This window comes from Orbicella franksi, chromosome 15 (genome assembly GCF_964199315.1).
Source record: "Orbicella franksi chromosome 15, jaOrbFran1.1, whole genome shotgun sequence".
Classification (NCBI taxonomy): Eukaryota; Metazoa; Cnidaria; class Anthozoa; order Scleractinia; family Merulinidae; genus Orbicella; species Orbicella franksi.
Window position 1 is genome coordinate 17924847 of NC_138159.1, and position 24000 is coordinate 17948846.

At 36.6% G+C, this 24000-nt stretch overlaps 1 protein-coding gene across 5 annotated transcripts in view; it reads left to right on the top strand.

Annotated features, from left to right (window-relative positions):
- The first annotated feature begins 224 nt into the window (after positions 1-224).
- The window catches only part of LOC145470050 (1-phosphatidylinositol 4,5-bisphosphate phosphodiesterase beta-1-like), a 42847-nt gene continuing 19071 nt past the window's right edge, over positions 225-24000 (top strand). For 4 of the 5 annotated variants that reach the window (XM_081453874.1, XM_081453876.1, XM_081453877.1 and 1 more), the window contains exons 1-17: positions 225-669; positions 2290-7414; positions 7774-7854; positions 8123-8191; positions 13665-13885; positions 13972-14025; positions 14329-14413; positions 15010-15110; positions 15362-15528; positions 16003-16149; positions 16555-16712; positions 17771-17850; positions 18594-18678; positions 19370-19460; positions 19792-19916; positions 20527-20620; positions 23665-23749. In XM_081453874.1, coding sequence (XP_081310000.1) covers positions 7322-7414; positions 7774-7854; positions 8123-8191; positions 13665-13885; positions 13972-14025; positions 14329-14413; positions 15010-15110; positions 15362-15528; positions 16003-16149; positions 16555-16712; positions 17771-17850; positions 18594-18678; positions 19370-19460; positions 19792-19916; positions 20527-20620; positions 23665-23749 — 1736 coding nt within the window. In that variant the 5' untranslated portion in view covers positions 225-669; positions 2290-7321. The other variant, XM_081453875.1, reaches the window with a different exon arrangement.

Genomic DNA, 24000 nt, shown 5'->3' on the forward strand with positions numbered 1-24000 from the left:
TCCAACTGTAGTAGCCCCACACAGCAATGATTTGTTTAAGGTGTTGTGGAGCCTTTCGTTCGATTCTGTCCCTTCGCCAGGTTTTAACCCGGATAAACAGCCTTTTCTTATATGAGCAGTCAAACGGTCGATCTCTGAACGAGCCCTGTTCATTTCCTCGAGACTAAGAAATGTATTCCACCGTTTTCGGAAATTATCGGGAGGCAAAGACCTGTCGAAACCGATGAGATGACCAATGTCATGAAGGAAAACCCCCAAAACGACCTCATCTGGGAAGCCTTCTTTCTCCGCAAGCATAGCACATTGAGTCATGTGCTCTTGCTGTGAAACGGGTTCGCCGATATAGTCTCGGTTTCCGTACTTTCTATACAGATCAAAGACTTCTTTCGTGGCTTGTTCGGCCCTCGATGTAGCCATTTTGCAACCGGAAACTGAAGTTGTGAAATGGACATTGGAAATCGACACCAAATGTCAACCCCGGGAAGAGGAGCGAACAGGAAAACGTCATTGGTAACCACGTGACCACATGTGAGCAGAAGTGCGCCTGGTGAAGATTGCGTTCGTCTGGCGGCCTTCCTGTGCGAAAATGGATCTAAAAGATGAAATCAAAAGTTTGGATCCTTTTTTGCGGCGTCGAATTCGTATTGTATTTATATCATGTGGCGTTTGGTGAGTAATAATTTGCATGCTTTGTTTACCAAAGAGATTGAAGAGCAAGCAACGTTGTTTGCACAGACAGATGTCGTGTGTCTGTTGTTCTTGCGACGAATTAGATTCTCGTCCTCTAGATTCTATCACCTTGAATCAAGAAATAGTATTTTTTACATAATCTGCTTTCACTACCTTAGATCTTGATGATGCATCTTGATAAATTAAATTGCATAGTCAACTGGATTTAAAATGTTTCAGTTGTCAATTGCTTCAGGGATGATATGGTTGTCTCGAACGAACCTACTAGCGGTAAAAGTGATGATATATTGGCGGGTTTTTCGTGACCAGAAAAACTGAATTTTGGTGTCATGTTGTAGCTTATAGACTCTATACTTGCAGATCAGCTCATGTAGTACAACACATTTTAAGGCTTAAAAGACTTGAAAACAGCAAGAGATAGATTTGTTTGTTCAAGGGCCACACATCACTGTCACGAACAGAATCTGCTGATAATTGCAGGAAGATAGCAGTGAACTTAAGGACGGTGCCTACTTTTGTTCGTGCGCACATGTTTTGCCCATCACGCATGGCATAGTTTTAGCGCCATATGTACGTGCTGGGGTTGACATTATTGATGCAATCAACTGTGCTACCAAGTCCATGACTAAAATGAAAGTAAAAAATTCCAACTGTGATGAAATCAAGTTTAATGAACCTGTACTTAAGCCAGGAACACCAGAATAGCAGCATATCACTGTCCACTAACTTTTAATGTCTTCCAGCGGAAAAACTAACTGTTATCTGTTGAGAATTACACTGAAATCCAACTGTAGACATGTACCTGCAGATGGTGTAGTATGTGTGGAAAACAAGCGCAAGATACGCAAAAGTTTTACTTACTGGGGAAGTGACAGGAAAAAATGTAACAGGGACCGTAGAAGTTTTCAAGAAAGATCAATAACTTTAAAAAAGGTGCAGTTACCCCAACATTTCATGTTATGAAATGGAGGTGGCAAGCCTATTCAATGAGTGATTAGTTTCTGGTGGTGAGCAAAAGGTAATGAGGCTGTATTTTAGCTGAACCAGAGGAAGGCTGTCAGTGACACTAAAAACGCTGTTGCAACAATTTTGTTATTAAAAACATGCCAAAAATGTTTCTTATGGTACCATTTACCGTGTAGTTTTAAGATCCTTATAAATGTGTTTACTTTTCTGTATTTATATGCCAAATAGAGGCTACATGTACTTTTTGTAGCTGCCATTTGGCATATATACATGCTCAGATATTCAAGACAACAGATAAACAGAAAAAAGAAACAAAAGTGGAAGTAAATAGCTCACTATATAATGTGCAGGGGTGTAGCTAAAGGGGTCCTGGGGTACCCGTAATCCCTCTTTTGTAAGCCTATGTTAAGAAAACAACCTACAACAAGTGGCATAACAACATGACAATCTGGTGAGTACCCTCACGTTGACAAAGTGTTGAAAAATCCTGGATACGCTCCTGGTATGTAATGGAAATTGTCAAACAGGAAGACAAGAAAAACTTTTTAAACCTGCTTTTTTGGTTTGGTTGAGATAGTGGCAAGAATACCCTAAAAATACTCAAAAGTGATGAAACTTTTTTTGCTCCTCCAGGACTGGCGTTCTTTTGGGCACTGCAGCAATCTTTCAGTTAGGTAGACCTTGGATGGACAAGAGAAGGTTGGAGAAAGAAGCGTTACTTGAAGCAAAGCTCGAGGAGGGCAAGGAAGGTGAATTACTTACAACGTAACAAGCAATTGTGGATTGAACAGATTGACGCTTGTGTCTTTGCAAACTGTGGGTACATCTTGTTCAATTCACTTGTGTAGGATTGCATTTAATCAAACGTAAACTGAAACAATTCTAAATATCAACCTATGCAAGATGATGCACTGCATCAGGTATGCATTCTGATACAGCTGTGGCCAGCCTAATTTGTAACTGGATTGCACTTTGTTGCGGGATGTTAATGTGAAGACAAAGGACATGTCTGTAGAGTATTAGTGCCTCAGAACTTCTTGAGGCTGCTTACAGGGAGTGCATGCAAGTTCTGAATTCTATTGGTGGCAAGAATGATGCTCATGAAGACTTCCAGGAGATGTTTCTGGTTTATGGTACAGCATACCCACCTCACTTTCCCCTGATTTCTGAAAAAAGTTGGCACTGAAAAATTATTTTGAACCACATATCTGCAAGAATCCAAGTCAAAACTTGTTCATTTTGATTATACATAGCCTCAAGCTTGAACATGTTTGACAGACTGATGTTTCAATCTCTAATCTCTCGCAAAATTCTTTTGCTAATCAAGAGATATTAGAGTTTCAACTCAAAACATTCCATATGAGTACACAGAATGGGATTTTTAGGTAATAGGGGACAGCCCCGTAATCACTTCTAACACCCTACTGATCATTGTAGAAGTACCTGTAATCCCAGCAGTTGGAAGTATTTTATACTTAGAATCTCAGTGAACATTCAAAGAGATTGAGTTACCAAGTTGTGCTCTGTAATTCAGACAGTTTGGTTATTTAAAGGTAAAGCACTGATTAAAACAGTGTCAAATTACTGTCTTATCAGAATTTGATGATTTCAGAAGGTGAAATTTAGTGGATGGACTCTGAAATGAGAGGTCTGTTAGGTTCCCATTCTCAGGCAGGACACACCACTCTCACTATACCTGAGAGTACAGCTGTATGTTGTCCAGGACAAGTAGCTTTTTGTTCTCACTTGCTCGATGGGCAAGGGTCCAGGCAAGTTGTCTTACTACCATCTAAATAAAGAAATTAAAGTAAACTGAGATTTACCCAGGGCAAGTAACAATTATCGAGAGCTGCTTGTCCTGATGGAGAGCTGGAATTCAATTTTTTTTAGCCCTGCACTCAATCCAGAAAGAATTGTACATGAAGTACCTTGCTGGACACCTCTGAGTTAACCAATCAGAATGTGTGAAAAGCATGCCTAAGTACTCACTTGTGAATGTGTCATATATTATTATACTAATGACTGTAGCTGCTTTATGCATCCATCCCCTCTGGCCTCCATCCTTTCCCCCTATGAGGGTTTTTGTCAATTGTGTGGTTTGATGCCATGGCAGGAAAAAACCTAGGTCTGATTGCCCCAGGCAAGTAAATTTTGCTCTTGGACAAGTGAAGGAAGTTTGGTGATCCAGTGGGCAACTGAAATTAGCCTCTGTAGTCTTGTTAGTGATAATTTTCACTCAAAAACAATTTCAAAACTCAGCATTGCAAGATGAGCGAAACAATGAGTTGAAAGCATTGGATTAATTTAAAACACATATATTTGTGTCACTGCGCAGCATCTTTCATTAGTTTAGTACCACTAAGCTCGTTCTATTATAGTCTATCACTGATTATAGGGAGTACCTAGTAGATGATGTAGACTACATAGTTGATAGGGCATAAAAACTGCATGCCTATTGGGCAAGTAATCTTTTAGTGGGGCCAACTGAAAACTGAAATGTGCCAGCCCACTGGGCAACTGGATTTCAAATTTTTTTTCCTGCCCTGCACCACCCACCCAAAGGAGCACTTTTTCCAAATTCCAAGAGGGAGGGTGTCTTAGAAGCCAAACTTTTAAAGGAAAGTATGACCCAAACTGAAATTACTAGAGAGATTGGGGGGAGCGGGGGCTGGGGAGTTTCAATCAAAAATCTTCTGTGGGAGGGGAATGAATATTTTCTTGAACAACACAATTTTTTTGTACCAAGCATTTGATTGGCCCTACATCAAAAGTTGGAATGCATTGTTTTAATTCTCTTCATGATTAGGTAACATAATTTGTTTAGTGAGTGGCCTGGCCATCAGTAAGCATAATGACATTGACAAGAGGGGTTGTGTGATCAAAATATCAAGTTCTAAATTAAGGGGGAGATCTACATGTATGCACTAATTTACATGTACCACAAAAAAAAAAAAAGTTGAAGGGAAAAAAGCCCTTAGCTAAGTGACAATTGATCTCATTCTACTTTTTTTGTAGAAGGAAGCAAAAAGCAATTTGCTAGGAGAATCTTTCAGCCTATCAGATGTCACTTAGAGCCTTTTTCCATGCACCCCTTCAATTTATACCCAAAGCTTTGCAACAACAATTAGCTTCTAGAGAGTGGGCAGAATTTTCAGTGGACAACAATGACACATACACTGTTTAAAACAATATGTCACAAGTAGGTGTTTCAATTTTAATCAGTTGAAATAGTTATGACATTAATAACATGAAAATGGAACCTGCACATGGCGTTGTCTTCTTTTCATGTAGAACTTAATTAATAGAACAATGGAAAAATCGAAATCTATTTACTTCTGTTATCAGAGAAAATAGAAATGTAATCATTTGATCTTCATTTGCTTGAATTTGTTTCCCAAAATTATCAATCACTGCTTAATTCAAGTTGGTTCGCACAAATAAGATATTATTGCGATTAATTCTGACCATCTGAGAATTTCCCTTGCTGTCTTTGGCTATCACATTTTGGAAAATAATTCCTTTGTTTTATGAAGTGTAGTTTTAATTTCTGTGCAACAGTGATGCAAAAATAATAAGAGAAGTACAAGTTACTGATCACAATAACAGTGATTATGCAAGACCAAACATTTACTGCAAAGAACGTTTTATAAACCTTAGATAAAATAGGCACCAGATATGTTTAAATAACTTCATCTAATGCATAATTATTATTTATCATCAATATTTCCTGATAAAAATGTTTCAACTTAATTACACAATTTTAATATACATATAAATTTGGTTTAATTCAGTTGAAACACCAAATGAGTAGTTTTAAAGTTTATTGTTGTTTTAGAGAAGTCATATTTTGATAAAAATCGGGTGCAATATGAAAAATATTCTTTTTGTGAAAAACAAAAGTGAATGAATAAAATAATGAATTTAATCTTTTCTGGGTGTGATATTTTGACATGTGCAATGTATCATGCAAAGAGCTTGGGCCTTTGGTCTTATTAACTGCAGGAAGAAAATCTTTCCAATTGTGTAATTATTGATATTGACAAACTTGATGTATGCCTATAAGGATGAAATAAACCACCCATTCATTTATTTTGCCAAAACTGGATCTCCTATATTAATAAGGACTAGACGTTATTGTAGAAATATTGCGAGTTCTTTTATGTTTTTATCTCGTAATAGATGCACTTATTAACTGTAGAAGACGAAAAATATATGATAGCTATTGATTTTGTGGAAATCACTAATGAGTGAGATAATCAAAACCACTTTTTTCCGCTCCATATTTTGCCAGTGACAGTGGTTTCTTCCATTCTTTAATACAAAAAAAATGTTTTGAAGACGTTTCTGAAAGGTCATTTATCGAAAATTTAAATTTGCCTTCATTGCAATTAAGTACGCAGTTCTCTGGAAACAGATTGTATTAAATTAAATTTCTTTCTTCAAGCAGGTGTTTTCCACTTCGCATCACATTCCAAGTCTGAAACATCGACTCTTTTCCTGATTGAATAATGCAATGCTAGGAAATTTGTTGTAATTAGCAACTGTCAGCGGCCAGCCTACACAATTAGTAGAACATTATTGATTTGCTAAATGAAAGCACTATTTTCACGAAAAAAATAAATGCTGTCTCTATTCAACGATTTTTTTTTCTCACTCGCATTTCATTAGCTAGAAACATGAAATGGCACTCGGGTGTTAAAAGTAATCATTTTCCCCTAAAGATGCCAGCTTTTTGTACTAAAAGTCATTAATTTTATTTTCCAGGGGAAGAAGGAATATTTAAATCTATTGAGAGTACTTGGTGCAATTTGACCAAAAGTATAGCACTTTATAGCAAATTGTTATGCTTTGTTACGAAATGAACACCGCTTGATTAATCTGTGGCGCTCTTAAAAGGTGCAAAAAATGAATATCTCCTAGCTTTGTACGTCCTGTTTCGCAAATGAACTTATTTTGGAGCGTTTTAAATGATTGCGTAAATTTATTGCTAAAGAAAGTGTAAAAACATCTTGGCTAGCTTAGTTAATCGAATTTTTAATGAAATTTTAAGAATAAAACTAAAGCCACTTTAAGCTACCGTATCCAGACAGAAGCAATTTCCTCAATTCGTCGTATTTGTAAATAGGTGCTATTTATACATCAAGACTTTTGCATCCGTCCTCGTGCCATTTAGAGCAAATTAAAATTGACTCCACCGGCGAGACGAAACCCTGCATGCCAAAATTGTGAAAAGGAAGGATCTTAGCTTTTGAGTGGCGTAAAGCCTGGCGCTGAACGTTTTAAATGTACGTCTTTATATTGGTCAAAATAATAATCGCTTTTTAGAATGTAAACAAACCCTCTATGATATTGCCTTAGTACTTCGACCTATTGCTTGACTCATGCATATAAATATTTAGGAAAATAATCAGTCGCTCTCGCGCGTGTGTGTTGTTTTACTTTATTTTTTATCAAACAAGAGGCTTTTAGAATTCTGAAGAGTGGGCCAAACCGTGGATTTTGTGAATGAATTTCTCGCTTTCTCCCAGTGCGATCGAAGCTTCGAAGTTTTGCGAACTGTGAAGCGGTAAATTGTTCCCGCTTGTAAGCTTAGCCAATCAGGAGTGACCTCGGTCTCGCTGTAATTCGGCTAAAGCCTCGCACTGTTTTGAACCGAACTGAAAACATGGCGGGCGGTGAGGCGATTCTCGAAAGACTAACGCATCCCGAAGTCGCAGATTTTTTAATTCGAGGAGCAAGATTCATAAAGTGGGATGAGGTACGTAGAAATGTTTTCAACTACATTTTAGCTGGACGTGTTGTGCGAGTCACGCTATATATGCTTTATCTCTTTGCCGTTCGCTTCGATCTCCAGTTTTTCAATGAGAATAGGGACCTTTTAACTAGCTAATCTAACATTAAGCCAAGTTTGGTGCAGCTGTACATTAACGACCTGCTATATTTCGTGTTTTATGTTCGAAATATTTCCACATTGTAATTTACAGGAAGTGGTGTTTCGCGAGGTTTGTTGTGAAGCCCGACGTGTAAAGACTTGTGCGAATTCACCTCATGACTTCCTCTCGCAAGGAGATATTGAAAATCTTTTAATTTTAAAACTTTTCTTTGCTTTTCAACCAGGAATCCACAGTAGTAGGACAGCAGTGTACAGTAAAAGTAGATTCGGCTGGTCATTTAATTTATTGGAGAGCAGAAGATAAGGTTGGTTTAAATAAACCATATGTAATGTTATAGGGAGGTAATTTGTATTTTTGTCGCGGGCCAGTGCAGGTAACCAGTTTGTGGACTCAATATATTTGAAATTTCCACATTTCGAGCGAGTCTCGCCGGCCGAAATCGCGGTTTGATGACCTGATAGGTTTGACAAGTGACGAATTTTATTCGCATGATCGTATCTTTATGGTTCTGTTTAGGTTGTGCATGAGTTTACATAGCTCTTTCGCTGAAGTCTTTTTCTTTGTGTTCACAGGAAACAGACCTGCTTGAATTGTCTTTTGTGCGCGATGTGAGGACGGGCAAATCCGCAAGAATTCCAAAGGTCTGTGGGATTTATTGGTAAAAATAGTTAAACTCCCGAAATCTAAACACGCCAAGGATATTTTCGCGTTCGATGATATTAATAATTTGTATGCTAAATTGAGAGATATTTCTACGCAGTCAGCTTCAAAAAGCGATTTAATATCGTGTACATGTGTACTGTGAAAAATCTGAGTTTGTGTTGTAGTAGTTTAAATAAATGCTTCATTTTCTAGAAGCCCTTCTGTAAATAAACAAAGATTTTTTTCCTCTTCTCAGTAATATTTTGAAGGGCCTCCTCACAGAATTCTTTAAATGCTAATTCTAACTTTTTTTGTCCATATTAGACTTTCAAATTTATGGCCGTTGCAGTTTGTACATAAATTTCCTTTACCACAGAAAGGTTTTTACTAATTATACGTCTTGGTTTAGTGGCTTTTGTCGCATTTACAAAGCTTTTAATCCGCTCATTGAATGCTTTTTATCCAGTGGAGCACGATATTAGGGCATTTTCAAATCGAAACTATGTTTTTGGATGTAATGTTGTGGTAGAGCTATAATTTGTGTTGTGACTTAAACTATAGGTTGTTTCTCGAATCGAGGTGCTGTGTTAAACAAAATACAGACAGGCTTGCAAGCCAGTCTTTTAATTATTTATTGCTATTCTTTGTGATCGTCGCCTAGCAATGCTTTGGCACACCGAATTCGAATCGATTTTTTTTGGATTGTATTGCGTTTTCCACACTGCACTGCCACGAAATTTTCCTAGATAGCCTTTGATCTGATCTAATAGCTAAGCTGTTCTATTTACATTTCCAATAAAATTTTTATGTTATTTGAAAGCCTTTTGATTTTAGAATATTTAAAATATGACCATCTTTGGAGCTCTGACGAATTAAGAAAAACCCTTCAAGAACACAGATAAATTAAGAATAAGTGGACTCCGCAAGACATTCTTAATGTTTTTGATGCTTCAGTACCTTTGATTTCCAAGTGGCTAACTACAGTAAATAGTTTCACTAGTGTTTCCCATTTTTTGGTGCCACAATAAAATCAAAATTTATGTTTCAGTCATGTTTGCTTGATATATATATATATATATATATATATATATATATATATATATATATATATATATATATATATATATATGCAAATTTATAGTTTATAACCTCCCTCTGAAACTGGAGATTTTAAGCAAAATATGAACAAAATTTTTCTTTTGTTTGCATTGAAAATTACTGTATTGTGTGGCATAGTTTTTTTTGTTTTTCATTGTAAAAGCTGGCTGGTCGGCAAACTGCTGCAAATTATCCCTCTTGAAAATATCATTTCATGTGAAAGAGATCTCTCCTAAAGATAACTATACATTATACCAGTCACTGTTGCAGAGTGTTTACCTTTTCAACGGAAAGATTGGATATGGATATTTCGTCTTCACTCATGAGTGTTTAGTTTCACTGCTAATGAGAAGTGTTAATGAGCCATTTGTTCACAACATGAGACCAAGCAGATTGAGCCCAAAGGGAAATATCTCTTCCTCGAAGGTGATAAGTTACTTATTTCCTCTGCCGCAATCAGTTCACACAGATAACCATTTGACTATGTGCATTCTCTAGCTAATTATTTATGAAACCATTCTCCCCAGTAACTGGTTCACCAAATGTTGATTAAAAAGAGGAATTTTTGAGTGCGACATTTTGCTATATAGTCATTTGTTTTAAACTCACCATGTGGTAGAAAACATCAGTGCAGAGATTAACTTGCTGAAAATATTTGAATACACCTGTCGTTACATGTAGTTGCAGTATTTCAGTTGACGTTCCGTCCCTCTTGTAATTAAAACATGGATCATCCACAATGTTGTTTATTGCATTTTGTCAGTGTTGGAAAAAATGAGATTCAGATCTTACAAAGACTGTGGTGCACAGATTGAAATGAATAATATTTTGAGGCTCTGACTTACTCCTTTTGTTTATTTTTTATTTGAAAAAATAACAGAAAAAAAGGGTTTTCATTGGTTCAGATGCCAGGGCTTTCTGCTTTATATAAGCCAGCTTCCTGACGTGTTCTTCTATACCAATTCAAAAAGTTAACAGCTCTTTCTTATTATTTTTCCACATCATTGACTGCGGTATGAGTAATTTACTTCAAATTTCCATTTTCAACCAACTTTGACAGATTGATTATCAGGATTTCCACCAAATTAGGTTTGAAAATGGGAGACATTGTGTTTTCAAGTTTTGACTTTCTTCAATGAGGTTATAACCTTGTAAGATTGAAGTTCAGAAATTGCAGAATGATGCTTTTGATAATTCTCTGAGACTTTGTTTTAAACCAATCATTTGGAGTGGATTTTTTGCTGATTCTACCAGCACTTGATGTACTTTCCAGTACTTTTAATTCCCAGATAGATCTTGAGCTATCTATAACTTACTATTTATTTGTCGTTAATATGCTCACTAAATAAGTTACCTCTAAAAGATAAAAGTGATATGTGCACACAGGTGTATGGTTGAGGTATCTATACAGTGGTTTAGACAAAGGTTGTACCACAGAATATAGTAATGGTGTATGATACAATGCTGATTAGTATTACAGGACTGATATTAATAAGTTGAACAGATTTGTTTGATTGAGGTTCACAATGTTTCAGCAAGAGGGAAGGAGAAAGCATGACAACACATGTTTGTGGGGTTTCCTTTTATCGCACTGTTCAAAACACCTTGAGTTGCAATCAAACCACCCTAAACCACCATTATCGATAAAAACTTTTGACATGGTCACATATGCTTTTTCAATTTTGTAGTATAACCTTTCGTGAAACAGCTGTATACTTGTCTAGGAATCTTCTCAGTCCTGATCTTTTAATTTGAAATTTTGCTGTCATTTACTTGGAGTAATCTGATAGCATTTTATTAAGATATGGAACTTTTTGGTTGCTGCCTTGCAGAATGAAAGCTTAGCTTTTCTTGAGTCAGTTTTTCCAAGCCAAACTTGTTGTATATAATAGCTTCAATTGAAAAGAAAAAGAGTGACTCTTTCCTTGGTTGCTTCATGCAAGAATTACCATCTATAATCTATCATAATTATTTACTATAAAAAAAGTTGTAGTTTTATTCTTTGAACAGACTTTATGATACTTCAAGTATTTTTATTTTTGTTCTTTCCTAGCCAAGCTATGGAGTGTTGTATTATATAAATCTAAAAAGCAAACAGTCTTGCACAATGTCAGTGTTAATCCTATTGACAAGTTTTGGTAAATATTTAACAAGTATCACAGGCTTGAAATATTACCATTTTTTCTCTAGATGAAAGATTACAGGAGTTTCAAAGGGATTAACATGACAAAGGGCTTCTTGAAATACCTTTAAGAATATTTTCATGTTTACATACCTTTAAAACTTCATCTTTGTCCAGTTGGTTTTGCTCTATTTTGAATAAAACCATTCAAATGATCAATAAATACCTTTATATGAAATTCATGTTTCTTGTACCCTAAAGTTCTAAATTGATAATTAGTGTATTTTCAGGTTTTGGTTTGCTTTCCAAAACTTGTTTCGTATGCTTTGCCTCCACTGACAAAAGAATCAAGTCAATATTAATATTTTCTTTACACAAAGTTGGGACAAAATGTTACAAATTGTATATTGTTCAATCTGCTCAGAGATCAACATCCTTTAACAAATATTGCAATATCATCATTGATAATATTGTGTGTTACTGATTGTTTTTATGCATACCACAAAAAACAGGAAATTCCTTTTATATCATCTTCAGACTCAATTTAGTGTTTTACATGTTCACAATGAAAATTGCACGCCCACTGGTTTGATTAGATTTGTGGCAAATGACTCTGCAATGTCACTAGCATACTGACTGCCAGCATTTACTTGGTTTAGCTTCCTGTACATTTTATGATATTATAAATGTATTTATCTGCCATTTTATTGTTTATAGAAAAATGTCCAACTACATGTAGTAGTTTTCTGTCTTAAGTTCTGCTCTAAAAATGATGGGACTGCTTCAGACGGATACTGTTAGGTTTGTTTTCCTGAGAATCTCAATGTTTTGTAAAGGGAGACATCGAGATTGAAGAGGAAACCAAGCCAAATATTTTCTTAGGAACTGGCAGTAAAGTGTTTTGTTTTATAGCTGGAGTTTTGTGTACGCATGTAATAAAATAACACACGGATAGTAACCCCTGTGATACAATCAAGACCAATGATGTCTGAAAATTTCTGGGGAGTACTTTCAAATTCAAATCTAAGAAACAAGCTAAATCCCAAGAAGGATTTTGTAATATTTATTGTGTTATGAGTGTTGCTTTGTGAAATTCCCAGATAAGGACTAATAAATAAATTCAAGCATGTCCAGATAGTAAAAGTTCAAATCTTATTGACAGCACCTCTCTAGAATTTGAAAACAACAGGAATTTATTCATTGAAAATTTAACATGCCATTTCCATGTGACCATAAATCAAGCAATGAGAATGTGTGTTAGCTTCAACTATGCTCCAGCTATATATACAACAGCGTCGTTTCAAAACTCTTTGTCAGTACATATTTAGTATTGATTTCCTTGTCTGCACTTGATTTGACATACAAAATTGGTACAGCCATCAAGTAACTGCACCAATATATTTCACTGATTACTTATCACCTTTTTTGTTTTTTGGTACCACAAAATATATTTTCTTGATTGTATGCTGCCAATATGTCCCAGTGGACCTTGTTGTTTATTGACTTGGGAGTTAAGCAACAGTTTTTATTTGATATTTTTATGACAGCAATACAAATGTACATCTTGCCATTACGCCTAAAGCTTATTACACATGTACCTCCAATAAATGATTGAGGGGTTTATTAACCACTCCTGAAAGACCCAGCAACAATTCGTGATCTGGCACTTAATTGAAAAAATACATAACAGTATTACCACCAAATTTTACAGTGTCTTTTTGCTTTGGAGGGCCAAAATCTACTATGCTGTGACATGTTACAGTTGTACATTGCAAATGCCCATTAAAGATGATTTCCAGTCTGTACTGCGCACTCTTCAGAGTTTGTTTACGTTTGTTGTTTTGTTTCACGTAAGACATCACAAAATGTAACATTTTGCAACTACTTACATGAAGCAAATTCTAAGTTTCATGTCAACCGTCATTATGGATGCGAAGCTTTATGCTTCGTTCTTTCTCTTACCACTTGATGAAACAACTTCGCAGCTGTAAAAATCAATGAAGCTGATTTCAGTCAACTGAAAGTTCTGGAAATTTCAGGGGCAAAGTCAAATGGGACGGAAATTCCTAGTAAGAAATTTCCAAAAAATTCAGTGTACTTCGCAAGGTAGTCTTCTTTCTGGAAATTCTGGAAAATGCTGGAATACTGGCATTTTTCATCAATTATGGAAAGTGCCCCTTGTTTGCAGGGGTCTTATCAATCAATTCTGACCCATCTTCGGTTAATTTTTTGCGCTACTTTTGTTTTCACAGGACCAACGGCTAAGGGACTCATTAAGAATAGCATCAGACGATGATTTACTTCAGGATAAGACGATAACAATTGTGCATGGTGCAAATATGGTTGACATTGTTTACGTGAACTTTGTGTCTGGCTCAGTCAACATTGCACGTGAATGGACAGATGCATTAATGCGGTTGACACATAACCTCTTGGCTATTAATGCATCGCCTATGGCCTTCCTCGAAAAACAGTGAGTCCTATATATAAATGAATAAATACTGACATTTATACAGTCACTTAATAACTTAATATTGACTTTATTGAATTATTTTCTAGCCACACAAAAATATGTGTCCAAACAAGTACTGATGGGAAAATTCCAGTAAAGAAGTAAGTTAATGATAATATTCTACAATTGCTTATCTGCATGGTGTGTACATGTACAGAGCTAAATCCTTCGGTTAAAGACCTTCATATGATCTAAGATGTAATACATATCAAACACAAAAGACTGTGTTAGATCACATTTCCAAACACTGGGAAGAAAGTTGAAAATACAATGCGAAGCTTTTTTTTTTGATTAATTACAAGATGTTTGGAATTGAGTAGAGCTGTTCATCTTTGGGAAGCAACTGCTGGTTCATACTTAAAGAAGGTGTTTATCAGAAAGTGTCCTTCATTTTAAATCATCAGTATTCTTAAAGACGTGAGTTCCAGTAAAGAAGACAAAAGACGAGTGCTCGATGCTCTCCAGTCTGTCGGCCTGCCAAGTGGAAAGGTACATACACCGATCACAATCTCTCTTCTCCTTACAGTATGCATGCTTGCTAAACCAAGCATAGTGATCATGTGAAGCTAGTAAATGATCTCTACTACCCAGAAATTTCCACGGTAACCATGCTGTTTCAGCACACTGCCATTTTTGACATTTTGTGGCATAAAATAACTGCTTTCTGCATCTTTCTCTTCTTTTCCTGGCAAATTTCTTAGTAAGTAAAAATAATAAAGTTCGTTTTAATTGCTTAAGATGTTCCCTTATGTGAAGGTGATGTTATACATGTACAAGCTGATTTTCAATGCAACATTGTTGCGTTAAAAATCAATATTGTATAATATGGCAAAGAGGATAACTTTTAATGCAACATTTCGTTGGGGCAACATGTTGTAGGTTTTGGACCAAGTTTAAAAAACCTGCAACATTGTTGCCCAAATTAAGAATACTGCGTGAGAAATTGGCATTGCAAATTGTCCCGTATAACACTGTCTTAAGGGTTTTAATTACACTGCAGAGTTAATACAGTCACAGGTGTATTAGGTGCCCACTAGGTGCTATAACCCATCGGCCAGCAATTTTTTTTTAAATTTCTCTTTCAGAAAGAAAGTATTGCCCCAGATAAATTTAGTTTTGAAGATTTTTGGGGATTCTACAACAGACTGTGTGACAGAAAAGACATTGACTCAATATTTGCTGAAATGTAAGTTGAAAACCGCTATAAAAGAGTTTTCCTTTATTAGATCATAGCAGCCATGTAGAACTTAGTAAATAGAGCACTGTACTGTTTGATCAACTCGCTGCCATTGCTCACTCATTTCATCTGAATCCCGTTCAACCCTGAATTTTCTCAGGCTGTAATTTATCAGCTGCTTAAGTTGTGTGTAAAACTGCAGTGATCAATCATGTCGTCATTTCCCAAACTGTTTTATTTGTATCTCATTTATTTCTTAGTGGTGCAAAAAAGAAACCTTATCTCACAGTGGATCAACTGGTGGAGTTTCTCAACAATGAGCAAAGGGATCCACGGCTTAATGAAATCCTCTTCCCCTACTGCACAAGTGAGAAGGCTCAAGCTATCATTGACAAGTATGAGCCAAACAGAGATTTCACAAAGAAGGGTAAGATTGCTTGTAATTGTATGGCAACAAAGTTAATAAATGATAAAATAAAATTACAATATTTGGAGAGGAAGCCCCATCAGCCTTAGCTGGTTTTTATGCGGGTCCTCCATCCTGGTCGAATTGGAATTTGGAGATGTTGGTTTTTGTGGAGGGAGGAAAACCAGAGAACCGGGAGAAAAACCCTCAGAGCAAGGCGAGAACCAACAACAAACTCAACCCACATATGGCACTGGGCTGGATTCAAACTGGGAACATTGGTAGGAGGCGAGCGCCTTCACCACTGTACCATCCCTGCTCCCCTAAGTTAGATAAGTCTACATTTTTATATCATCTTCAAGTAAAGCTGTCATGTTGTGCAAGAAATTAAAGTTACATGTGGTTAATTTGTTATCATAGTCAAAGGCAAAATTGTATGATCATCATTTTGGCATAAATAATTTTCTGAACTAATTCAAATGCATTGTTTTCTAGGGCATTTTTCAGTTCAGGGTCTCACCAGATATCTTATGAGTGATGACAATTTTATTATCAACCATGATCGTCTGTCGCTTTATCAAGATATGTCAAGACCCTTATCGCATTATTTTATCAACTCGTCACACAACACATATCTAACAGGTGAGATATCTGAGGAAGTTTTTGAAGTTTACAAAAGATATAGCTGATGGCATGTTACAAGTATATGGTGGTGATAGCCAATACTTGTAAGGGATTTATTTCAAAGATAAACATGTACTATTCTATTGAAAGAATCGCAGGCACTATTAGCCTCTCGAGTGCTCTACAAACTCCGAAGTGTATCCATAACTTGAGAGATGCCTAGCTAAAAGCATGAAGTCATTTTGTTATTTGTAATACAAGGACCAAAGACCAAAATTCTCTTTATACTTCTTATGTTCTGAAAATTGACTGCCCAGTGCCACTAGCTATAAGTAATAAGCACTGACCGAAGGTAACTAGAGGTTAATATTTAATTTTATTTTACTATCTAATGTCACCGAAAATCATGATTTCTTCCATCAGGCCACCAGTTAACGGGAAAATCCTCAGTAGAAATGTACAGACAAGCATTGCTGGCTGGCTGTCGCTGTATAGAATTGGATTGCTGGGATGGACGGACTGAAGACCAAGAACCAATGATCACACATGGCAAGACCCTTTGCACTGAAATTTCATTCAAGGTAGTGCGAGGGTGCAGTGAAAGCCAATGTTCAGACTTGCCCTGCAGAAAGTCCACCTCTCTCAGTACTTCTTTAGTTATTAATTCCTAAAGCAAGTTTGCCAAACACTTCACTTGCTTGTAAGGCATGTGACAAAGAAAATCCACCAGACTGGAAAATCTATCAACCCCTTGCTATCAGAGATGACTTTCTTTGTAACACTGAGTGTGTACACAAGTCAGTACCAGTCTTCAAAAAAACAAAGTGAGGCTAGGGATGGACAATTAGGTCACATGTACTCTCTGTTAAAGTACCACTGTAGTCTGTGCTTGAAGTATGGGCCTTCGTTGCAATTTGTACAGTACCTGGTAATATCTATACATATAAATTATAAAGGATAAGGGGGTTTTGAAAGCCTAAGTATTTAAAGGAAAATATGAAGCTAAACTAGAGTTGCAAGTCAAGAGTAATCAACTGTTCAAATGAAAAGTCCTTCATGGGGGTATAGGTATTTTCTGTAGAGCTCAGCAACATGCCAAGGGTTTTGGTTGCGGTTATAGACGGGGAAAGCTTCAGCTGGTTCAAGAGGGGCTTCCTTGTGACATGACACAAAAACAATCCTTCATGATCTAAAACAAGATCCTACACCTAGCTTCTTAATACAGTTGAATCCTGGTTTCTTGAACCCTCATTTTTTTTAACCTTCTAATAACTCGAACTAAAAGTCGTTCCCTCTCCTCAGTTGAACACTGTAATTTTACCCCCAATTTCTTGAACTATCCGATTTTTCGAACCAATTTTTGTTTCCCTTGGAGGTTCCAAAAAAAAAAATATCAGGATTCCACTGTATATGATTTTGAATAGGGTGGTACACATTCTTATGAGATTGTAAGTAACATCTATTCCTTCATGTATGTACATTTAGAACTGTAAGGGATCCTATGTATAGTTGTAAGAGGTCCAAGGTATAAGATCCTACATAAAGTCGTAACTAAATATAAATAATTCCTGATCACACAATCAAGTCCTTTTATGTACACACAGCTCATTCTTATCACATTAATTTTGTTTCATAACAGGATGTGATAGAAGCCATTGCAGACTGTGCCTTCAAGACATCAGAATATCCCATAATCCTTTCATTTGAGAATCACTGCAGGTTCGAAGATGTTCTATGATGATGATGATTATGATGATGATATTTTGGGATATCAGAGTTCAATAATTGTTTTACTATTTGACCACCAAGTTTATTTCCATATGTAAATCACTCTCTGAAAGCTCAGAGAAGCTACAGTGTATCTCGTTTTATACACAAGAGCGTGCATGCATGTTTACAATAATATTATGCATGAGCAGGATATTATTTGCTGCAAAACACATTTAGATGCTATTTTGCGCAAACAGACCATTATTTGTAGGCAGTTATTGGTTGGCCCTCAGCCAATGACAGAGTTCCCATTTTAATGCACAGGTATGCGTCTTATATTATGCACAAAAAATGAAAAGGACGCACAGTTGTTTGGCAAAGTTCTTGAAAGAAAAATTTCTGAAAATTTTAGTAATGAACAAAGGACCCCTGAAAAACAAAAAGAACTCTCAACACTTAGCTTTGAAATGGAGGGTCCCGAGGACCCTTACCTATCAAAACTAATAGGAACTCTGAATGAAAAATAAGAAAAAGTGCATTGAATGATAAAATAAGTTGAATTGGCAGACACTCACAGAAACTTGAGAAAATTGTTGACTGTCTGTCAGTGGACAGTTCGCTAATGAACTTTGGAAGGTGTTAATAAGTTATTCCCTAGTGGTCAAAATGTTAATGAATTCAAGCTAGGTTAACTAGAGCTTGCCTTGTTTCTTGTTATTGAACTGAATCATGCCCATGGTACTTGTTTTCAGTCCCAAACAGCAGGCTAAAATGGCAGCATACTGTGTTAATATCTTCGGAGATATGCTTCTTGACAAGCCCTTGGATGACTTCCCAGTAAGTCACTTTTAATTTTATGGGTTTTGTGAATTGATTCTTTTGTGCTCACTTGTTATATATTTCTGCTGAAGAACAACTAAGACCCTCACAAACTAAGACCTAAGACCTAAGATCCCATCTTAGCTTTTGCACTACTCATCTGGCAGTCAGTGGTGCAGTTTGTGCCTGAATGAGTGTGGCTTAACAATAACATAATAACAGGTCATTACCTTTAACTACCCATTCAAATTGTGAACAGCTATAATTAATACATTGATTATAATCAAGTTAACTTTTTAACTGAGTTTATAACAGAGAGCACTTGCATTGCCTTTGCTGTCAACAAAGTTTACATGTCTGTCCATGCTTCAGGATTCCATGTGCTCTTGAACTAAAGTGTGTTCTAGCACTTTGCTTGGAGTGAGCATTTTCTTGAGTGAGGGAGCTCTTCACATAAGTTGTTTCCCCCTTCCCTCCCTCTGGTTCCACAGTTTTATCAATCTGGAAAGTCACAATCATCGTAAGTCTCATCACTAAACAGCAGTGCAGTGCAGCTTTATCATGCAATTTTCGAACACAGATAGATACATGTATAAAAAATTCATGTGTTTGTTAAAAATACAATGTTGTTCTTATGTAATTTACCACCCATCACATGTGTTATGCCATTCAATGTACATGTACCTTTTAATTGGTGCTTTGTTGACAGCTAGAAGAAAAGAAACCTCTGCCACCTCCAAAAGCGCTTTTGAGAAAAATAGTGATCAAGAACAAGAAAAGGACAACAAGGCGAGAAGAAGGTATCCTTGACAGTATTGAAACTACTACAGTAATTCATTCATACGGTGCACGATAAGGAATATGTACATTGCTTTCCTTATTTTTGAGGAACACATGTTTTATACAGAAAATTGAGGAGTTTGAGACTCTAATGTAAGGTTTTAGAAGGTCATTTTAGTGTATATACCAGACAGTGGGATGGCTGCAAGGGGAGGCTAGAAGTCACTATTCTAACAGTACTATATCTGAAATTTTGTATCTATTTGGTCAAGGGTATTTTATTATTTTTTTTATGAGGGAAAAGTCAGGCTGTCTGTAGCAACCATGTTAATAGTATATCTTTTGTGCCAGGGGTTGACACTGACAAGAATCCAATAGAGAGCACCCCAGTGATCAGCCCTGAAGGCAGAGTGGAAGGAGTTAATGAAGATATACCAACTGAAAATGGAAACAATAACATTACAGATACTGAAAAAGTGAGTTGGCTTAATCTGCCCTAACTTAGAGATGTAGTTTTGTTGTCTCTTGTCTAAATATTAGGGCCCTTACAGGGTACCCGGTGATAATAGTGACGGCAAGGTACAAATGAGTCCAAATTGTTAGACCTCAAAGTCATAGCAGGCTAAAACGGGTCCAAGAAAAGTCCAACAGCCCAAGACATGCCCTCCCCCTCCAAAACAACCTCTGTTTCTCCACATACAATAATGAGAACTCTGAGTGATGTTTTTTTTCAATCAGCTCATAAAGTCAACACGATATTCCTAACCCATACCAAATCCTCACACCTGTAGCAAATTTCAAATACTGAAAAGGTCTTTGCACCCATCCATTACTGTTCTACCACCACTGGGAATGGGACCTTTTGGTCAGTCATTGACACTAGCTCGCCATGGCCTACCATCATGGGTGGCAGATCCTAAGGTGCCAAATTTTTTGGCTCTTTGGGCCTTAAATTAAGGTGTGGCCCCTTCAGAGCTTAATTAGTTTGCTGTTGGGAGGGGGTAGGCTGCCCGGGCCCCAATCCTGGATCTGGCGCTGAGTATCCATCAGGTAGCTGCCAGCTGTTCACATTTTTTTAATATTTAGGTAGATCAAGATGAAGTTGCCCCTGAGGTAGAACTCTCTGCCCTTGTGAATTACATAGAGCCAGTGCACTTTAAAAGCTTTGAGCATTCTGAGAGTGAGTATGACTAAAAACAAACAGAACTTTGTTCCTTCTGTGTATTACACCTGAAGAACTTTGCTGTTGTCATGGATTTAGTACAGGGATGTTTCAAGTACTAATATCAAACACAAGAGACAGTTTTCTTTTGCTGTTTGTTTAAGTTGGCCCTGAAAAGTCCTTTTGGGGAAGTGGTCAACTAAGATATATTTTTGTTCATTTAATGTATTAGATCGTGAATTGGGTAGTTTTTTTTTTTTACAAGATCCGTTACTTTACACCGCCACCCCTACCTATCCATAATGGCCATAGAGGAGAGGTTCAACTTTAATTAAGAGCAGCTTCGCCTAAATATCAACTAGACTTGGAAATAGCGAAAAAATCGAATTTCTTCAAACTCGCCCAGAATGAAGCCCTACGGGCACTAGTTACAAAAATATCGTTTTAAGTTCGATAAATCAAAAATTATTTTTTTCCGCAATTTTTTCGTTTCGATGCCCAAAATCGGCCAAAATCCATCGAAAATGAGCGGCATATTCAAAGGCTCGTAAACTCAAAAGCAAAAATCTTCATTACAAACTGATTGCACGTCGTATTTGTACTTCCTTTCTTGTCTATTTAGAGCTAAATAGATCGTGATTTGATTAGAACTTAAATATTTGACGAATTTTTTTAAGTTAACGACCCAAGACAGCTTTACAAGAGGTCTACATTTAGCCTATTTTCAAATGCTAAAAAGGCGTTCTGGTACACGGCTTTTCCCGAAATGACTAGTTTGGTCTGAAAGCGCATTGTTTCTTCTTCAAATTACTGAAATAAAATTTTTGGGTAAATAAAATCGTGAGCGCTGAGATAGCGAACTAAATGCAGCACTTCGTCCTGAAAACGTGACCTTTGACCCAAGCGTAACGAAACCAATTACTGCAAGAAAACCCGAAAGAAAAGCAAACGTTCCGTTATTTTGAAACAATTTCTAGTGATATCTCTCCGAAACCATGATTGCAAGAAACTATTTCCAGATATGAAATCTTGCAGGGTCAAAGACGGAGCTAAAGGGCGCATTTTGACACAATAACTTTGTTTGCCGAGAATTGAATTGCAGTCAATTCCAGTGAAATTTGCAAACTTGACGTATGTTAGCCGATACTTACCTGAATATTAATATTAATAGAAGAGTCGTCTTCTTGGATTAACCTTCAAAAGAGGCTGGACCCAGATTTGGAAACCTCTAAAAGAAGAAATGTTTAATATTCCGTGACCTACCCGATGCTATAGATTCCATGCACATGCCAACCGCATGTTTGTCGTAAAACCAACTGAACTCCACTGACAGTTTCCATGGGCAACCCCAAAATAAACAATCCCCAAAAATGTAAAGTGAAATTGGCTGTCTTCATGAACAGTTAGAAGCTAGAGTCAAGTTCCATTACCTTTTAAAAAAGCTTGATTCTACTTTGTTCACTCAGTCGTTACTGTCACGTTCGAATACTGCGTAGTATCGGTCACGCCAAAACACTGCAGACCGTGCAGACTGAGTAAGTTTCCCATACAAAGTCTTGTACGCGTTTGTCTATTGAATCAAAAGTCAAATACTGCGCTTGTGCAGCCTGTGGATAAATGACAAACTTTCAGATATATTTAACACTATTTTGTAACTAGACCCAAAAGAAGGAGTCACAATGAAAAGCCCAAACAAGTGTCTGCAGTCTGCACGGTCTCCACTGTTTTGGCGTGACCGATTCGCGGCTTTCGAACGTGAGAGTAGTGAACAAAGTCGACGCAAACAAATAAAATCAAGCACTTTTTAAAGGCAATAGAACTTGACTCTAGCTTCTAACTGTTCATGAAGACAGCCAATTTCACTTTACATTTTTGGGGATTGTTTATTTTGGGGTTGCCCATGGAAACTGTCAGTGGAGTTCAGTTGGTTTTACGACAAACATGCGGTTGGCATGTGCATGGAATCTATAGCATTGGGTAGGTCACGGAATATTAAACATTTCTTCTTTTAGAGGTTTCCAAATCTGGGTCCAGCCTCTTTTGAAGGTTAATCCAAGAAGACGACTCTTCTATTAATATTAATATTCAGGTAAGTATCGGCTAACATACGTCAAGTTTGCAAATTTCACTGGAATTGACTGCAATTCAATTCTCGGCAAACAAAGTTATTGTGTCAAAATGCGCCCTTTAGCTCCGTCTTTGACCCTGCAAGATTTCATATCTGGAAATAGTTTCTTGCAATCATGGTTTCGGAGAGATATCACTAGAAATTGTTTCAAAATAACGGAACGTTTGCTTTTCTTTCGGGTTTTCTTGCAGTAATTGGTTTCGTTACGCTTGGGTCAAAGGTCACGTTTTCAGGACGAAGTGCTCCATTTGGTTCGCTATCTCAGCGCTCACGATTTTATTTACCCAAAAATTTTATTTCAGTAATTTGAAGAAGAAACAATGCTCTTTCAGACCAAACTAGTCATTTCGGGAAAAGCCGTGTACCAGAACGCCTTTTTAGCATTTGAAAATAGGCTAAATGTAGACCTCTTGTAAAGCTGTCTTGGGTCGTTAACTTAAAAAATTCGTCAAATATTTAAGTTCTAATCAAATCACGATCTATTTAGCTCTAAATAGACAAGAAAGGAAGTACAAATACGACGTGCAATCAGTTTGTAATGAAGATTTTTGCTTTTGAGTTTACGAGCCTTTGAATATGCCGCTCATTTTCGATGGATTTTGGCCGATTTGGGGCATCGAAACGAAAAAATTGCGGAAAAAAATAATTTTTGATTTATCGAACTTAAAACGATATTTTTGTAACTAGTGCCCGTAGGGCTTCATTCTGGGCGAGTTTGAAGAAATTCGATTTTTTCGCTATTTCCAAGTCTAGTTGATATTTAGGCGAAGCTGCTCTTAAGTGATTCACCACATTAGAATTAACTCTACTAGCAGACATTCTATACACAACATGGGTACCTTGGTTACTACTTGGCTTGAAATCAAGGCTTTTCTGATCTGTACCATTTCAGCTTAACATGTACAATTATTACAGTCTGCCTCTTTCCTGACAGAGCTCAACAGGAGTTTTGAGATGTCATCATTTGTGGAAACAGGGGCTACAGCCATACTTAAAGAAAGTCCAGTAGAATTTGTCAAGTATCCTTTAATATGCTAACACATTAGAAAAGGAAGGAAGCACTTAATCTTTAATTCTCTCAGAACCACTTGTACTAATTAATTTAATTTTGATTGCATGCAGTGCTAAGTTTTGCCTTCTTCTTGCGAATGCCATAAGTATTAAGAAGTATTGCCATATTTGTAGCGATTCATATAAATCAAAGTGTTACTTTCATGTATTTTTACTTATCTGATAACTGCAGTTTTATTTTATAAAATTTCAATTTTTG